Source organism: Terrapene carolina, unplaced genomic scaffold (genome assembly GCF_002925995.2).
Source record: "Terrapene carolina triunguis isolate 2854851 unplaced genomic scaffold, T_m_triunguis-2.0 Scaffold838, whole genome shotgun sequence".
Lineage (NCBI taxonomy): Eukaryota > Metazoa > Chordata > Testudines > Emydidae > Terrapene > Terrapene triunguis.
Window position 1 is genome coordinate 6651592 of NW_020665189.1, and position 19401 is coordinate 6670992.

Below are 19401 nucleotides of genomic sequence, written 5' to 3' on the forward strand. Positions count from 1 at the left end.
TTATTCTGATCAGCATTTTTGTACTGTAGTAGCAATACTGTGAATATATTTTAAGTCTGATTTATTTTAAAAAGTGTAGTAAATTGCTAAGTTGATCAAGGTAAATCAAGTCATACCTTCTTAACACAGCAATGACTGGCTCTGTAAAATTTAATTACCGTCAAAATGATTAAATCCAGAACAGGTCATTTTCCTTTTTTAAAAGTGTGCTTTTAAATACAACAAACTTTGACCTGTACAATTCACTAACTTTAAAAAAAAAAAAAAAATTCATAAAATTTAAATAAGACAGCAAAATTATACCTTGTAGCTAAAGTTATCACAAATAATATAAAGTCTAAATTGTAGCTTGAATAAACACTATTCGCTGGATTTCTCTGCAAGCCCAAGGCAGGATGCATAGCAATTATCAGAAATGAGTACAATGATGAATTTGCATTTGAATGCTGGGGGGAAAAATGCTAAATTTACAGCACGACAACATACCAGCTGATAAAGCAACTTTATTAGTGTCCTGCGGCAAAGTACATTAGTAATTTGTAACCAACCATTAAAATTCTCATTTTGTGTTATAAAAAAAGTAATCAGTTTCCTCCATGATGCATTATATGTTTTACTGAATTTCTTATGGATTCTCCTCCTGGAGAGACATACATGAAAAACCCTTAACAAAAGGCCTGTTGCAAAGTAACCAGAAAATACTTTACCCTCAAGATGCTTTAAGGGGCATGACTCACCATTTTCTGTCAAATAGCTCTAATACCCACAGCTCAAGTAGTGTCTTGGAAAACAGCAATTTTAAACAAATGCAACAAAAAGCTCTATTCCAAATTAAAAAAGAAAAATCAAACCCACTCAGGTTAGAAAAGTGTGCGACAGTGTATTACTTTTCCAGATGTTTTTCCACTGCTGCCTTATTGTAAAAGAAGCACAGCTAGCACCTGCTATCCTCATATTCTAACACACAAAGTTTATCCCCTACACACACCATGTGTGAATACACTAATGCATCCATTAGTAATTTAATTCTCTCTTGAGTGATGTTTTCCTCTTGATCACAATGTAAAACTGCAGTCATTGAAAGGCGTAACATGACCAGCTACTAAGGTTAATGATTAGTGTTACTGTAAGATTCTTTGGTTATAGGATATATTTTAGTTTAGCAGAGTTATACAAAATAATTGTCACCTAGAAATATGCCCCTGAAGTCTAAAAGCAACCTAATATTAAAACATTTGCAGACTGAGGTTGTATTGATAGGATTTATAAATTTGAGTATTTCCCCATGTAATCTAAACAAAGTTATCCAAATTATATTAAGTAAATACATTTTAATGAATAGTAAACTTTTGAAATCCTTAGAATATTAAAAGTAAAGTTCTAGAAGTAGCAGTAGTGGTCTGAAAGAAAAACTTCTCTTTAAATACTCTCCATTGCCTTGAACTCGCTGAGGGCCTGCACAGGATTAACATGCTTCTTCTGGGATGCTCTTTTGATTTTGGTTTGAGTTTCATCCTGTTTCTCTCTCTTGACCAGAGGTTTCTTCTCTGGAGCCTTCATTTTCCAAGACACAGCAGGAAGGTTCAGGGAAGCCATTCCTTGGGACTTCTGATATTTAGTAGATGCCACATAGGAAGCCTTCACAGTTTGCACCACTGCATTCATCAGGTTCTTTGCAGCTTGGATCAGAGACATAGCACTGTCCACCTACAATAGATATCATAATCATCATCTGTTTTTGGCAATGCCCATGACCTGCTACGCACTGCAAGAACTAAGCAAACGCAAGATGTTTCAGAAGCTTTGTGACTCGAATTTTTAGAATATTTTAAGGTAATTCATCCTCTTATTAAGGAACCCTCAGCAGGATTTCCAGAAGTGATGCTATGTTTTCTGACTCTTGGTAATGAGAAACTGACTCATACCATCAGACGAAGGAGCAGTATTTCTGTGCACTCAATGGTGCCTTTTCCATATTTATGGACTATTTAAAATATTTGTACTTGGCTGTTTGCTGTCAGTCTTGTGGCTGCCCTATCACAGCAGCTTCCACTTCAATTAAGTGTATTATAGCTATGATGATGATATCTTAATCGCTGATTGATAAATATTTAAATCACACTGGCATATTAAATCACATTAAGAGGAAGGTACTATTAAGCAGTTTCAGCCAGTGATGAAGTCCATGCAAGCAGGATTAAAGTGAGGAAAGCTGCATTAGAGAAAATAGTTCTTTCAGAGTAAGGAAAAGATGAAGGGTAAAATTATACTCTGGGAGACCGAACTTTAGCTCCTGCCAAATTACCAGTGTATAGATGAACCCAGTGGAGTAGAGGGCCGCACCCAATTTGCACAAAATTGAGCAGATTATGTCAGCTGTTCTCCTCTTTCATATGGGGGTGTGGTTTACAGAGACCAGAGATGCCCGCAAGCAATGCCACAGTTCAGACAGGTATGGCATGAAGGATTACATGCTAGGATCTCAAGTTTCTGTTGGATGTTTCTTCATATTAATGGTAATAGATAGAAACTGCCTTTGGGCTGTAATTTGGGCACCCAAATGTAGTTTATTTACCTAGCAATTTTTATTATGAAAGGAGAACTTAAGGGGCGGAATAGAACTCAGCTTCTCTGTTGCTCATGCCAAGGTCCTTTTTAAAGAGAAGTTGAAAGAAAGAGGCAGTCTGAAGGAACTGCATTTATGGCAAGCAGGGGCAGAAGGAAGAACATGCAAAAATGCAATGGAGAAAGCGGACAGTGGGGCAGATGAGAGTTGAACTAGGGGAGGAAGCTGGGCAAATGTCTGAGCATGATCTAGAGCATGAAGGCTGTGTGCATCAAGACAGACCAATACCACATAGTCTTGCTGAAATAATGGCTTATCCTCTCCAATTCTAGGAGTCTACTTTGAGCCCAACACTATGCAGCGTATGCTTGTCCTATTATAACAACTCACTGCCATTTTAAGTCTACTTTATAGCCACGAGTGCCCATACGTATAACAAAAGGAATAGTTACATACACTTGAGAGTTCACATGCATAAACCCCATGGCAAACTAACAGTCAGATTGATTGGGACACTCAGAACAGACTGTAGACCACATTACCGATCTTTAGTGACCCTTGATTTTGTTAAAATTTCTGTTCTAACTGAAAGCCTGAGTATTAAGAAGGTATCATACCACTTGTTGCCTTTTGGCAGCCCACTGCACTACTAAACTTAAGCTGATGTTTTCACCTCTTGGTAAATTACTACATTTTTAAGAACTGGTTGGCACAACCAGTCTTGGGGTTGTGCAGTTGCACTGTGTGCTTCCTTTTCATTCTAGTCAAAATGCTTATTGGCTGCTTTGCCAACAAACTGGTGCACCCACTAAGGAATTCTTGGAGTCTCTGGAAAAAATAAGACTGTGTCCTGGCTTTGAAAGAGACCTAACCATTGACTAATGTGACCCATCACATCTGCATAGACTGGCCACCTACATCAAGCTCATGTAAGTGCACAGATCAAGTATTTCCTTCCTAGAACTCAAGACATTTTAGGATAATAAACTGCATAGGAAGCAGGTTTCAGCACTTGGATTCTAAGCTGAGCTGCAGATTCACTGAGTGGATTGTTTCAGGGAGCTGCTAACTGCAAAATTTCTTTTTCAGAGGGTCTGCTGTTCTCATGGTCTGTGTCCTTTTTTAAAAATAAAAATACAGCTTTTCAAAAGACTACTTGTTGTAGGTCCTAGAATGGTCTGAAGCAGCTTTTAGCCTGCATGATCCAGAAGCGGTATAAGTACTTCAGGCTCTCCCTATGATTTATATAGCTCCAGTGTGCTTGATGCTTTACAGATTAAGAGAGTCCTTTCCCCAGGGTGCTCGCAATTTGGTAGCTAGTGACCAGATCTGAATGGCAAGTCTGTGCTGGGCCCTGGTATGCTCCCCTCCGTTCAATCAATCTAACCTGCTTTCCTTAACCTAACCATCAATTTGGAAAATATATTTTTATCTTCACTGCTCTTTACAGAATTTTTCCAAATGGGAAGAAATCTGCAAAATTATGCAAAACATGTGGGAGGGAAACAGCTAAATTCCTGAATTTTCCTGCCTGGATTCTCTTTGCCATAGTTCATTCTAGTTGTTCAGTGATGCTTTGCCAAATTCTTGCTATGGAATTGTGTGTGTATTTTTAGTTCAGGGTACAAATTGTTAATATTTATTTTTAAAGACAGAGTGCCCAATTCAATGGGAAGCAGTGGGGTATCTTTTACAGCACAGATTTTCATCCAATAATCTGCTAGAGGCCAAAAAGTGTTGGGAAGATTTAGCCATGTTCTTATTCAATGACAAGAGATAAAAATAAGGGGACTGTAGTAAAGATACTAGCCTACTGATATGGACTAATTTATGTCTGAAGGATATGTAAATTAAAAAGGAATTTTATAATCACAGTAAAACCCTAGAGCACATTCTTGTATAATGACATATCTAGTATTTTGACACCACAATGCCTTCAGCCTCACAGATAACAGCCATGCATCACAGATACATAGCAACACATGTTCTGCTGCATCTTATCGCTCAGTTCCTCACTTCTGGCAGTTTGAGCATGTCCTGCTGCCAGTAGTGAGAGGGTGGCAGAGAAATCTCTCTGGCATGAAGGTGCTAACATTATGTAAAAGTACGTTACGTTGCCAGAACTGTTTCAATTACATTTTGTCTCCCATTTTTCTCAGCTATTATGCAGCACTCACTATTCCTATATTCCTTACAGCAGCCACTTGTCAGTGCAAAAAGCAGTAAAGTGAGAAATTGTACAAGATACTTGCACAAATGAGAAACTGTACAAAGGTTTCTAGTATATGAAACACCTTAGGAAAGATCAGATTTTAAATTGACTTCTAATGACTCAACTGTTAGTACTGTTACCAATCCCTTTTGTCCCTCCATAAACTAAATCCTGTATTAACTCCCCAGCATCATTGCTGATTTCACCCAATTAGAACATAAGTGACTATTATAAACAAGTTAGAGCGTGGCAAAAGATTTAATAAATTTAGCTGTTTCTCTCCTATGTAATCTACAGCATGCAGATTCTTCTCAATGAGAAAAAAAATCTGAAGTACAATGAAGACAAGAATGTATTTGCTAAATTGATGTCCAGAGTAAGGAATGAGGTTGGTCTTACAGCAGCTTTCAGCTGTCATCAAATAGTGGAGCAACTAAAACGTTTAACTTCAGGGCATAGTTATTTTGAAATAAATACCCCTAGATAATTACAAGGCCACCCTGTTCAAAGTCTCTATGAAAACATGGGGTAGATTAAGAAATATACATAAAATTATGCTGATTAAGATGATTTAATCCCACTGTATGTAAAATCAATAGCCTGTGGAAAGAGTGGTAGAACATTACAAATTTATAGTGAAACGTCTTGCTGAGGGTTATTGGCTAGTAATGAAAGCTGAAAACTAGTTTGAAGATTATTAAGATGCTGATTCTGCCTTCAAGTAGAGGCAGTTATAATATTTGCAAGGGTTTAAAGTTTGGACATAAACCCATGTACCATTCATTTTATCTATAAGCCTTTAACACAAAAGCTTAAACTGGGAAAACTGTTCAACCTAGAAAGAAAAACATGAAATGGAAATATCAGATCTTACATACCCCAGAGACCACCAGTTCTCCTCCAAGGTTTTGAACTTCTGCCTTAACTTTGCTACAGATGTTCAACTGATGGCAGTATAAAGCAATACGCTGTAGATAGGCTAGAAGGTCTTGTTTGCAGGCAGAATCTGGGCACTGAAAATAGAAAATTGTTATTTCAGAATTTTGAAAAGCAGGAATACTATTTTTTAAAGCTAACTACCGTGACACCAGTAAATCCAAAAGAAGCTTAACTTGTTCAGCTATGTATCTATCATGATGAATACACTCAATTTATGTATTTATAGACATCAGGTCATCTACTTTCACTGACAAATGGTATGAAAAAAGTGAATAAAGAAACAGTGCGGTAATGAGTGACCATATTAAAAATGGAATACACATTTGTAATCTCTGTACAACAGTTCTGACATACCACTAACTCCACACAATATTTCTAGTAATGTAAGGCAAATGATAATTCTGAAGAATTTCTTGCATTTGAGTTCAAACCCCTTATTTAAGCCTAAATTAACTAGCAGCAAAATTTGCATTTAGAAGTCATTAAACATTAGTATCTGCTAAATGTTGAGATTGTAGGTTGAGAAGTCATTGACTTGCAAGAGATGTCAAGTATCAAAGGGGTAGCCGTGTTAGTCTGGATCTGTAAAAGCAGCAAAGAGTCCTGTGGCACCTTATAGACTAACAGACGTATAGGAGCATGAGCTTTCGTGGGTGAATACCCACTTCTTCGGATGCAAGAGATGGTAAATCCACTGTGCAATCAAAATGTGTTCTCAAACATTGGCATTGGGAGACAGGACTTTCATGTTCTCATCTTCTCTTCCACTAGCCTTGCTGTGTGATCTTGGGCAAATTTCCTAGCCTTTTTTGCTAACAGGTAGTATCTGCACACCACATGGATACTGAAGCTGTATTTGTGAAGCACTGATACAGCACTTTGCATCCTAGGATCTCAAGTTAGCATTTGTAAATCCTACTTGCAACTCTTAATCAAGAATAGTGTCTTTGTGCCTCGGATGCTGCTCTTCCATTTTAAATGAAATGCTTGCATTAGTGAATAATGACCCCTGTAATTCCTCTTACGTAGTATCTCCAAAAGAACAGATATGTAGTCCTGACTACCTCAAACTTCTTATCAGTGTGGTAACTCGATTCCTGACAAGGTGTGAAAGTGCTTCAGCAAATGCTATTGCATTAAATCACACAGATACACATTTTTTAGCTGTGTAATAAACTGACTACTGGGCATAGTACTGCAATAGACAAGCCCATTTGTTCAGCTCTTGTGGTGCATTGTGGAAGGAGAACATGGTCCCCTGATAGAACAAGGTGATAATATGCTGAATGACCTTAAAGAGTCAAGTGCTCTGGTGTTTCTCAGCCTCATTCCCATATCAAAAACAGAGGAGCCCATCCGAGTGGCAGCCACAGTTCACAATATGCTCTGCACATTTGAGATGAAGAGGGTATATGCACAATCGCCTAGTGTATAGGAAGACTGGAGTTTAGCACGTATTGTAGTTATCTTTAAAAATGGCAGTAGCACAGCTAATTGGCATGGTTTCTGCAAAGAAAAGTCTCTCTCTCTAACCTATTAGAGTTCTTTGTGTGTGTCAACAAAATAGTGGATAAAGGAGAACCAGCTGACAATCTGGAATTTCAAAAAGTTTTGACAAAGTCCTTCAAAAGAGGCTGGTAAGAAAACCACGTCTCAGGTTGAGAATTAACATCCTGTCATGTTAGCAACTAGATAAAGGGACACAGAAGAAAGAAAGAATGGTCAGTTTTCAACATGGCAAAAGGTTAGCAGGAAAGGGTCACAAAGTTCAGTACCAATACTGGAGTTTAGCATATTTATCAATTACATACACTGAAAGGACGTTAAGGTTGCAGGACTGAGCACTCAAGAATTATCAAATGCCAAAATTAAAATGATCTGTATACTGAGGCCAAGAAAGATTAAGCCCAACATCAACAGGTGTCTCCACTAGTTCTGGGTGCTAAGTGACTCAAGTTTGGCTGCAGTCACCCAAAGACCTGCATCTTCCAGAGCATTTAGCATTTTTATAGCACTCAACATATAAAGCACTGTACAGACAATTAATCCTCCACTTCCTGGAAGGTAGGCAGCTATGCACTTGTAGTAGAAAGAGCTTGAAGCATGGGGTCTGGGGCCTGAATTAAAGTGACCAAAAGTCAGGCCTTGTTGATATTAAGCAAAGTTAGCAAGAGTCAGGCCCTGTTACAAGGCAGATGCCTGCTTTCAGGTTCACTATCCAATACATGAACTTGGCAAGAACAGGGCTGGCATTTCAAAAACACAAGCACTCCTAAGCACGATGTATTCACATAAATACATTCCAGAAGGATTGTGCCAAAACACCCCAATACAAGGTTATGGTGTAAACTCACTCCACTAACATAATACAGGACACACTGACCCTTCCTAAGGATAAGGTCAGGATGACAGGGTAATGGCTAGAGATGTTTTGATCAAACCGTGTACAAAGTAAAGGGTGGTAACTAACCACACCAGAGGGGCAATACGTAACTTGTTTGTAACAGTGTATAAAAGAGGGGTCACTGAGTGGGTGTCTTTCTCTGGCTGAGGGGGGAGCGGAAAACCCGCTACTCACTGAGCCAAGTTCATTGTGATGGGCATACATGTATTAAGTGTACCTGTAGCACGTATAGGGCACTAATACCGTGCTTTTTTGGCAATAAACCTGGCCAAGTGCCTTTGCCACTGAAGAGAGTCTATGGTCTTCCTGGGCAGTTGTTCCCGGCGAAGTCTGCTGTATGGGCTATCTGGCCAGAGCCAGTGCAGCATGCAGAGAGAACGCACGCAGCCAACAACCGACAATAGATGGAGAAAGAGGAAGACCAAATGACTTGCCCAGTGTCAGACTGAATCAGTGCTTGAGCCTAGACTAGAAATCAGGACCTCCTGACTCCTACCACTGAACATTCCTTCACATTACACTGCCTTGCTATCAGAGCTGCTGAGTAGCCACAGGTCAGTTTTTAAGACACCTTGAGCCTGATTTTCAGGATAGGCACCAAGAAAATGAGGAACACATAACTAGTAGTCACCTGTGAAAAGGCTGGTTTAAGTGATTTGTCCAGTGGCACATACGAAGTCTCTGACAGAAGCAGAAACAGAACCGGATTCTTCTAGGTGGCATTCACCTGCCCCACAACTACAAAACATTGCATATTGGAAGGAATAATTTGAACTATTTTGGCATTTTATTGAGTTCTAAATTAAGGAAATAGACATTGGCCTCACTGTGGATAGCTCAATGAATGAGGGCTGCTGCATGTTGTGCAATGGTAAAGAAAGAAAATATTGTTCAGCTGCATAAGGAATGGGATAGAAAGTAATGTATTATGGTGTTATTCCACCATACAAACATCATCACCTGGAAAACTGTGTTCAGTTCCGGTCATTCTACTTCTAAAACCTAATTGCAGATCTGGGGGTGGGGATGGGAAGTTTGTTCCAAGACTGTTTAGTTCACAGAGTCCGATGAATGAAAGGGAACATGATGAAGGTATACAAGATAAGGAATGGTATCAAGAAGATTAAATAGGAGCACCCAATGTATCACTGCCCCTTCATGTTATGGCAACAAGGATGTTTAATTAAACTAAAAGGCAACATTTAAAACCGCTAAAAAATAAACACTTCTTTATCAGTCAATTAACTTGTGAAAGAAAGAAAATTAAGTAATGTTTAACAGCATAAATTAGTCATTAACTGAGTGGGGGGGGGGGGGGGGAGAGGAAGAAATGGCCACTATGAGCAAGTTATTCTCAACTCCCATGACATTTTTTGCACTCCCTCAAAAGGATCTTGTATTGGCCATTGTCCAGTATCCTGTCTCTGACTAGATGGAGCATTAATCTGCTGTGGTATGGCTCCCATCAAGGAGGTAACCATCTCTGTGACTGTTAGAGGAAGTCAATGTCATTCACATTCATCAGTTGGCCTCCAATAGCTCAAAACTGGAAAACTTGCTGAGGCTCTTAGAAAAGTACAACAAGATTTGGCTGTTAAAACTCAAACCCAGGATTGCTAATCATACAGACCGACACCTGACAAAAACACCACGCAGTAAAAATGTGTTCACATTTTTACAAGATCTCCTAAGAAATGGAACCAAACTTTCTTAAAGAAAACAAGGCCTCTCCATTGGAATTTACTTACTAACAGAAAGCAATTGATAGGTTCAAGTTGGCAGGCAGAGCCATTTTCCTTTCCAGCATAACAACCCCATTTTAGAATCTGAACATTGTAATTTTTGTGGGTTAAACCTTGACACGGTGCCAGTGGCCCAGAGAGCAAATTCCACTACATGCATAATACATGAGTTTTGCATCATGCAGTTACAAAACCTGTAAGAGGACATTTAGTGGAGGAAAATTTTTTATTGCTACTGGATAATCATTTTGGCCACACACAGCAGCAGCAGTAGTCAAATGAGAAAGCACTAATCCTGCATCAGAATACATTTTCCCAAAAGCAGCCTTACATTGTGTGAGCATTAGGCATAATCAAAATCTTGCCTAACGTAAGGGTGCTAGGAGAGGCTGCTATTACTTTATTGGAAAGCGGGGGAAATGCATAAGCTTTCCCTACTGGTTCACTGTGATTTCACAAATTGGCAATTGATGTACCTCTTACAACTATCAAAGACTGGAAGCAATAGAAATATTGTCAGAGTGATTTGTAAGTGTTCTTGTAGAGACAGGAGAATGAATTTTATGAGAACCTCCATTGTGCTGCAATCATTTCAATTTCTTGAGGTATTTGCAACTTACTAATATTTCCCCCGATTCAAAAAAATCCTGATATTTTGAGTGAAAGATGAAACACCTTTGGGAAAATCTGAAGCTAGACACTTTTCAGCTGACTTGAAATACCTTAGATAATAGCACATTTCCTTTGAGGCCATAAAAGCTATAAAACTATCTGAGAGCAGGAGTTAGGATTTCCTGACACACTAACATGAGGGGCACAATTCACCTAGTGCCATGTGGTTAACACAACATGACAGTGCACCCTTTAGTTCAGTTCCTGCTCTTGGCATATGAAGGCATTAACACTCCATTGAAATGGCTGTATTGCAAGTCTTCTGTAATTGAAAATAGTTCTACATTAACAAATTACTGCACCTGTTTCTATAGATGCATCCACACTTATGGTGGCATGTAGAGCACAGCCACGACACACACACACGGGTATAATAGTAGCGTAGACTGAGAGGCATGGCCTAGGTGACAAAAACAGAGTGTTCCCACTGCTGAAGCCTTTCCCTCCTGTCCAAGCCTTTCCCTGCCATATGTAGTTACACATACCCTATATGCTGCTGCAAGTGTAGCCAAGGCCTATGAGTATGCAAGCAGACCCAATGAAATATATAAGCTGAAAGCTTAAGAATATAGGGTTTGAAAAAAGTTATAGTCTTGTCAATATGACTAACCGTCACCACCTGCTTGTCTCCCCATCTCCTCACTATACCTGTCAATTTTTAAAAAAAAATTACTTTTCCAATCAAAATAATCCAAAACATGCATTTAAAGAGTTTTGTTGTCTATTTGTTGTGAGAGCACATGATGGCTTTTCATCATCTGAGTGTGTGCGTGGAACACTACTTTAATTTGTAGCAATAGAAGACTTCAGCTAACGGAGTTCACTGTAGATTTCCAAAGGCAAGCTAATTCTGAAATCTTGCCCTGCTTGTCTGAGGAGGTGGCATCTCCCCATTCTTCACCTTAATGCCAGGACTTCACTCACTGCTGATACGTGGAGGGGGGGAGGGGGGAAAGGGGGAACCATTTGAAGCAGCCTTTCCACGCTATTCCATTGAGCTGCTGTCAGTTTATTAATATTAAACATTCAGTAAAACTAATAAATTTATATCAGTCATAATAACTCTCTCTGGAACCTGGATGAAACAATTAAAACATCTGCATTGGTTTTAAGAGTTAATTCTTTTTTAAATAAAAACAGGTCTCATTCTTGAATCACATGCTGTGTATTTGTATTCAGAGAGAGAGAGAGAGAGAGAGAGAGAGAGAGAGAGAGAGAAAACTACCTATAGCTGTGCCAAAGTAAAGCTTGGTTAATCACAAACCTCAAACCTAAGCTACTTGTATTTCAGGACCTCTCAGGAGCATCGACTATCATGAACACCACAGATTTCTTTAGCCTTAGATGTCTGTGCTTATCAAAAATGTTATCAGATAGAGTAAGATTTTTGTTTTATTGTGATTTTCACTGAGGTATGAATACCTTGTGTGATAACATGAGCACTTGGTTCATTATATGACTGATCAAGCTAAACCCTGTTAACATTTGCAGTGACAAAGCAAAGCTCCATTGATAGTCCTCTTGCCAATGGGCTTTAAGCAGGCGAGTTCAAGTACAGAATAAGGAAACAGCTGCCTACCCTGCTGACACCGTAGTGCAATTTTAGTGGGAATGGTGGCCCTCTTTGGATAAAACACAAACAATAAACCTATTCTGCCCATCTCTCCTGTATATCCATATAGAAGATAGAGATCCTGTGGAGCATTTCAAATATAACTCACTGATAACTCTACTCTCAAACATCTCCGCAGAAACAGGAAGATTAAAATCAAGGCTGTGCCTGATCTATTGCTGGGAGCATAATGATCTTTACTGTTTCAAAGTAGCAGCCGTGTTAGTCTGTATCCGCAAAAAGAACAGGAGTACTTGTGGCACCTTAGAGACTAACAAATTTATTTCAGCATAAGCTTTCGTGGGCTGCGGCTCACTTCTTCAGATGCATAGAGTGGAACACACTGACAGAAGATATTTATACATACAGAGAACATGAAAAGGTGGAAGAGCTTTACTGTGTTGCCTACAGAGTCACATTGTTGCTTTGCGAAGCACTCAGGGATATCTCGAGCAGGACAAAACCAAATTCTATTCTTTTCAGCTAATGTAAAGAAACTAGGTGCTTGATTTAAAACAACGAGCTGTTAAAAGTATCTGTATGCGTTCAGGGGTCAGCAAAGCAGTTGGGAGAAACAAGGTAGAAGAGCTGTATTCACGAAGTGATTGTAGAAAACTAGATAAGTAGTTAAGCCGCCAATCCTTCTCAAGGATCCACACAGAACAATTACTCAGTTGTGATGGAGGCTTATGAAGATAAATGATGACTTACATGGTCAGCAATAGCCCGTCCCAGCTTGTCCATCCTTGACCCAGCCTCTGCAATTTTCTTGGCTGCACTAATCACATCTGATGTATTTTTTAGTGGTCCTTTACCTCTGCAAAACAAAGCAGATACTACTTTTTGGCACCAAAACAAGCATGTTGCTTCTCTCTCATATTCCGTTTTCCCGACTCCCTATTATGCAAGTCCACCTTACCCATGTGAACTGTATTCACATGGGTAAGGTGGACTTGCATAATAAAAATAAGCAGCTCACAGGAAAGTTATCACTCATGCTATAGTGTATCAATAGCTCTCATTTGTAAGTCAAGTTTCCCCAATGAGTTCACAAATCTTTGTCAAGTTGATAAAGGGCCCATGTTTTGTGGGAAAAAAAAACTTTTTTATTAGGCTATTTATACCTATTGTTTCAAGCAATGTAATATACTATTATATATGGTAATATTTCAGAAGTTAAATATGTTTTGTGACTATCTAGTTTTTATGGAATGTTGAATCAACGCCTGAGAAAAACCTTATCAGCTTAAATAAAAGCTTTACTGTTAAATTTCAAACCACAAGACAAGTTTAAACATATTCAGGAAAACGACCCTAGTCCAGATTTGTGAACAGACAAGCTAATTTATTATCTGGTCAATTTATACCAATTTGTAAGTTTTGAAAACTGCACATCAGTAAGTGTACTGATGTGTAGTTTTTAAATTAAAAACACACTGACAATACTGCTACGTTCAAAGCTAAAGTTGTAAAAATGTAGGAATTTCAAATATTTGCACTTACAAAACTTAGGGTTATATTGGCCAGGGCATTTTACTGAGAGAAGATGAACATCTGAGAAAGTTAGCACCTGTACAAGTTGAAGTACATGAAAGAGGCTCACCTGGTGAAGTCTGTCATTTCCATCATAATCATACACATTTGTTTTGCCAATACAATAATATCATTACCGCTGTCATCCCATTTTGATACTTCAGCATCCAATTTACTCTTCTCTTCCTGGAAGCTTGCTACTTGCTCAGCAATTTTAGCTTTTTGCTCTTGAGGGAGTTGAGCCATGATAGCCTGAAATAAAGTGATTTTCCATACTTCCTTATTCGGTTATTTGTAAAAAGGACTTTTTAGAACAGTGTCACTAATAACCAATCTAAGTGATGCACATAGAGAGAAACTTTAATAGGCTTCTTTTGACCTAAAGGGCTGATAGGCCCATTTCTTCTCATCTTGAACCAAAAGTTTATGACTATATGATTATCTACTTACATTACAGAATAAGGGCTACCTGGACAGAAAGCTGCTGGGTTGATTTTTCAAGAACTGTAATCATGTCTGTTGTTTAATAAAATTGCTAGACTCCTTCAAAGAAGTTTAAGGCGTACGACTGTATTTTTTCTTCCCTTTTCACAAAGGAAAGTTGTGTGAATGAGGACAGAATATCTTTTTGTGTGAAATACAATAGTTTTAATGACAAGCTATCAGGGTGGATAAAAAAAATCAATGTGGTTTTTTGTTTTAAATTAAAATCAGATTTTTATTTTATTTTAAGTTTTTTCATTATGAAAATAAACCTGTTTAAAATGAAATCTGATCTAAGCTTATCTAAATGTTCAAAATATTATAATAAATCCATAAGCCTCTATTAAAGATCTCTGAGTTAAAGGCTGCTCTTCTACATAAAGAAATAATGGAGGAAAACATTTAACTTTGGAGGCCAAGCTCTATAAATAGAGATCTATAAATAGATAGGTCATGTGCTGTGTTAAGGGCTTGATCCTTGGGGAGGGACCAAAGGGCTGTGCTACTGGCTGCAACAGACTGGCAAAGTCATCAGAGGTGTTGGGATCCAGCCTCTGACTCAAGGAGATATCATCATATATCTCATCAGAATTATCCACTGAGCCCACCTGGGTGGTTTCACACTCATATTTTATAGCTTCTCCCTACCTGAGCTCTGATTGGCTCAGTTCTCAAGTTATGAATATTTATATATTTACTATCGCACTCATGGAAAAACACCCATCTGCTCCGTAACTACCAGCCCTTGCTTCTGTATAGTTCTGGGCACTTCCAAGTAAACGGCCTTGGTCTCTCTCCTTGCGTGTGTACACACAGAGATACAAACAGAAAACCATTAACATCTCAACTGCCTCCATCTATCTCTAAACAAATAAGATACTGCAGTGCAAAAGGCATGTGGGTTATATGAGCAAAAGTCTTGGACTGTTATTTTATTTTTCTGAGGATAGGGGTCATGTGAGAGTTAGGGAACAAGGGAGAAGGAGCAGAGCATGCAACCAGAAAGGAGAAACACCGGTGTCAAAGCAAGACACTGCAGGAAGAAGGGAAAACATTTTTCAGAGCGCAGACTGTGTTGATTTCAACACCAGGGAACTGGAGAAAAAATTACCATGGCTGCAGGTCATAAAAGAGACCCTATTTGGAAATATTTTCAAGAAATGCCTCTACCTCTGTGTAAAAAAGGAACATGTGGCCAAACAGTGCAAACAAAGATGCAAGCCCTGGGTGTCAGAATGAAACAACATTATGAAAAATACTTCTCAGAGAAGGCAATGTCTTTCAAGATGACATGGGACTTGTCTGAACAATCTGGATCAACTGGTTAATAAACTTTTTGCACTATTCTTATGGACTACCTAGGCCTTACTATGCTAGTAAATGATAAAATAGACAACAGACTAAAGAGAAATGTAGAAGATATTCTCGTTATACTGAAATATACTAATTCCATAGCCTAGGACAAATTGCAGAAAAATTGCCGCTATACTGCTGATGCTGTTGAAACTTGGAAAATTTCAAGGAGATGCTGAAGAAATACTCAATGAAGTTAAATTGCAGGCAGTAAAGCAGATGGCTCAACAACCTTACTCCACTTCATTTTCTTGCCAATATTCTCAACCCAACATACCAGGGTAGATGCCTAAATGCTGAATAAGATGCTGCTGCTATGACGTGCATATAATGATCACCCATCAATCATGCCAACCAAAATAAATTTCAGGGTTGGAGATGAAGCATTCAAGCAGTCAGGGCCGGCTCTGGCTTTTTTGCCGCCCCAGGCAAAAAAGCCTCCGGCCGCCCCCCGGCGGCCGGAGCGCCGCGCCGCCCCCCTCCAGGTGCCGCCCCAAGCACCAGCTTGGGTGCCTGGTGCCTGGAGCCGGCCCTGCAAGCAGTACATGTTTGCTGCTGCTGTTTTTGAGAAAGTCACTCCACTGAACTGGTGGAAGTCACTAGCTAAGCACCTGGAACAGTCTGTTGAAGTGCTAGGCCAGCTTTTGACAGCAGTAGCCTCTTCTGCAGTCACAGAAGGTCCAAATGAAGAAAATATTCTAATTCATTTGAAGTTGAGAAATCAACTAGAAGTTGAAAAAGCAGGAAAACTTGTCTCTCCCTTCCAGACTATGAATAAAATACATGGCAGGAGGTGATGAGCTATACACCTCTACCCCGATATAACACGACCCAATATAACACGAATTTGGATATAACGCGGTAAAGCAGTGCTCCGGGGGGACGGGGCTGCGCACTCTGACGGATCAAAGCAAGTTCGATATAACGCAGTTTCACCTATAACGCGGTAAGATTTTTTGGCTCCCAAGGACAGCGTTATATCGGGGTAGAGGTGTATTAGTTTTAAAAGTCTGAAGGACAGGTTAAGTAACTTAGGAGACTGTTGTCTCATTTTCAAGACCTAGGAAAGCAGGAACTTAAGCTCCAGTCACTTTCACGTACGCATATTTGAAAATTTACCCAGGCTGAACTGAAATAATCGGTTTAATTCACTGACTACAGTTAACCCTTCTTTTCCTTTAACAAATCATTTAGTTGTAAACATGAAATATGTTTTGATAAGAGAAGTTTACTACCCAAAACATTTAAGGTTGTTTTGTTTAATAAAAGATTTATATGCTATCTTATGTGTTTGTTTAAATTCCAGTACCATGCTGATGCAGGACACAAACCATAAGAAAAGAGTTAAGTATCTAGTAAATAAGCAATATATCCTTCACCATTTTCTAATATTAAAAATGTCCAATTAGGAATCTGAAAATATTAAGCTACATAACTGCTTAAATAAAAGTATATAATTATAATGTACCCTCCTAGATAGCAAAAAGATGTACCAAGTCTACATAAAGGCTGTATTTAGTTGTAAATGAACATGTTTTCATGCATCCGAAGAAGTGGGTTGTAGCCCACGAAAGCTTATGCTCTAATAAATTTGTTAGTCTCTAAGGTGCCACAAGTACTCCTGTTATTTTTGCGGATACAGACTAACACGGCTGCTACTCTGAAACATGTTTTCATGGTTATATCAACCAATGAGAACACAATTTTCTTTAGAAAATAACTAAGTACAAAGCGAAAATTTGATTAAAATTGATTATTTAAATCAAGACTTTCCACTTGGTGATTTAAATCAATCTATCCCGCAAGCTACACATGGGTATTTCCAATTACTAGAGAGTTTAGAACGAAGATTACAACGTGAGCCTTCCAACACATTGCTGAAGTGGTTTATTAGGTTGTGTTTACCCCCAACATGTAAGATAGAAACTCAAATCTACCCTTCTTCCAGGAAAAGTAGGAACACTATAGGGCTTCCGTTACAATAGCAGGAGAAAAGGAATTCAGTGGTGGCAGATGACAGAACAAGAAGCAATGGTCTCAAGTTGCAGTGGGGGATGTCTAGCTTGGATATTAGGAGATACTATTGCACTAGGAGGGTGGTGAAGCACTGGAATGGGTTACCTAGGGAGGTGGTGGAATCTCTATCCTTAGAGGTTTTTAAGGCCCAGCTTGACAAAGCCCTGGCTAGGATGATTTAGTTGGTGTTGGTCCTGCTTTGAGCACGGGGTTGGACTAGATGACCTCCTGAGGTCTCTTCCAACCCTAATATTCTATGGAACAATGACAGACACCTGGTATCAGGCTGTGCCCAAAGTACACTACACATACCTGACAACTTTTTTTTAGTTTGGAGTGAGTGGGAGAGGGGAAGTGGAGAAAATTTTTACAGGGAAAGAACACACTCCCTGCAAGTATGACTCCAAAGCCAAGTGTGCTAAAAATTTGATAAACAAGGACCAACTGCTCTTGTATGGCTTTAGGTGACTTTAAAATGAAAGCACTGAAGTACAATATTGAATAATTAATGGCTGAAAAACTAGAAATGGTATATTAAAGTAATACAGCCTTTACTGTTGCATTTATTTCCACAGTTGTACCTTAGGTCAATAGTGTTTTATGCTCTTGGGATGATGCCACAAAAGATTTCTGGTGTTCGACACTTTTTTTTTTTTTTAAACTGTCATAGGAAAAGAAGTTGGCTGAATAATTTTTTGAGGCTGCTGTCTTTTAACAAAGGGTCTGCTGAAAGTCCAGTGGACTTTCTAAAAGGCTTTTTGTAGAAAATGTCTAAGCTTGTGACAATATCTATTTCTAGTCTGCAGTTCCAACAACCAGGAAAAAAAAAAAACACATCAATTTGCCACAGATGGACTTGTTTACCAGCCAAAAATTCACATGCCTAAAAAAATGGGAGCAACTATTTCAGATCTGTGATGTGAAAGTTTACAGTAGTTTATCAATATCAAGAGGATTCTGGCCTTTCAGAATGCCCAAAACAAAGCAGACACTGATGTTTTTAAAATGTAACGTTTCTCTTAGCTGCCTTTTGAGGCAGTGGAAAGGAAGAGATTAATGTCAGTTTTCTGACCTAGCATGAGAGAAATAGAACCAGACCAGGCTTCTCAAGTGACAGATTTAAAAATTGGATTTTTAGAACTAGTTAAAACTGTTTCTTGTAGAAGATATGTTTAAAATGTTTTCCTTACTCTTGCACTTTGCCCAGCAATGAGCTGATCATCTTCAGTTTGAACACTTGTTCTGCTTCTGACATCAAAGTCTTCAGTCTCAAAATCAGAGTCATCCAACTCTTCAGGTGTCTAAGAAAAGAAAAGTAGAATTCATCACAAGTCAGTCAAGATCAACAGAAGTGAATCCATCTATCCACACCCAATAAAAAATACCTTCTGGTCAGCTGTTTAACATCAGGGGTAGGAGGAGGAGACAGAATAACTACAGTGCATTATTTAGGCTTTCAACTGAGGGTAAGTCAGAATTCTCTCCAGTTTATGTTATTTGTATGATTATATGTTTGACTGCTCAAACCTGAAGTTTACAGTTAAGTAATTGCAGAGGGCCCTAAAACGTGTGCTAAACATGGAATAAGGTTAAAGGAGTGTACTCAAGATTTGGACTACATGAAAAGACAGTTACACGGAATCCAAATTACATAAGGTATACCTTATGCTTAATTGCTTTATTCAGAAAGCCCACATCAAAACTCAAGTCCCAACATCTTTTAAAGCCTATTTCAAAATAGCAGCTGTTCTATTGTTTAGGACAATTAAAAATCAAAGCTTCCACAGGGTTAACAGTAGCTATCATAAACCAAAATTTATTCTTACCATTCTCCAGGCAAAGCTTAAAATTTGTAGTTAATAGGGTCAA

At 38.7% G+C, this 19401-nt stretch overlaps 1 protein-coding gene across 1 annotated transcript in view; it reads right to left on the reverse strand.

The window, feature by feature from the left end:
• Positions 1 to 483: 483 nt before the first annotated feature.
• Positions 484 to 19401, reverse strand: part of CTNNA1 (catenin alpha 1) — a 207794-nt gene continuing 188876 nt past the window's right edge. Inside the window, exons 14-18 of the mRNA XM_026660889.2 lie at positions 18723 to 18833; positions 13751 to 13932; positions 12859 to 12964; positions 5657 to 5791; positions 484 to 1707 (exon numbers count right to left, since the gene is read on the reverse strand). Coding sequence (XP_026516674.1) covers positions 1420 to 1707; positions 5657 to 5791; positions 12859 to 12964; positions 13751 to 13932; positions 18723 to 18833 — 822 coding nt within the window. The 3' untranslated portion in view covers positions 484 to 1419. The remainder of the gene's footprint in view (positions 1708 to 5656; positions 5792 to 12858; positions 12965 to 13750; positions 13933 to 18722; positions 18834 to 19401) is intronic.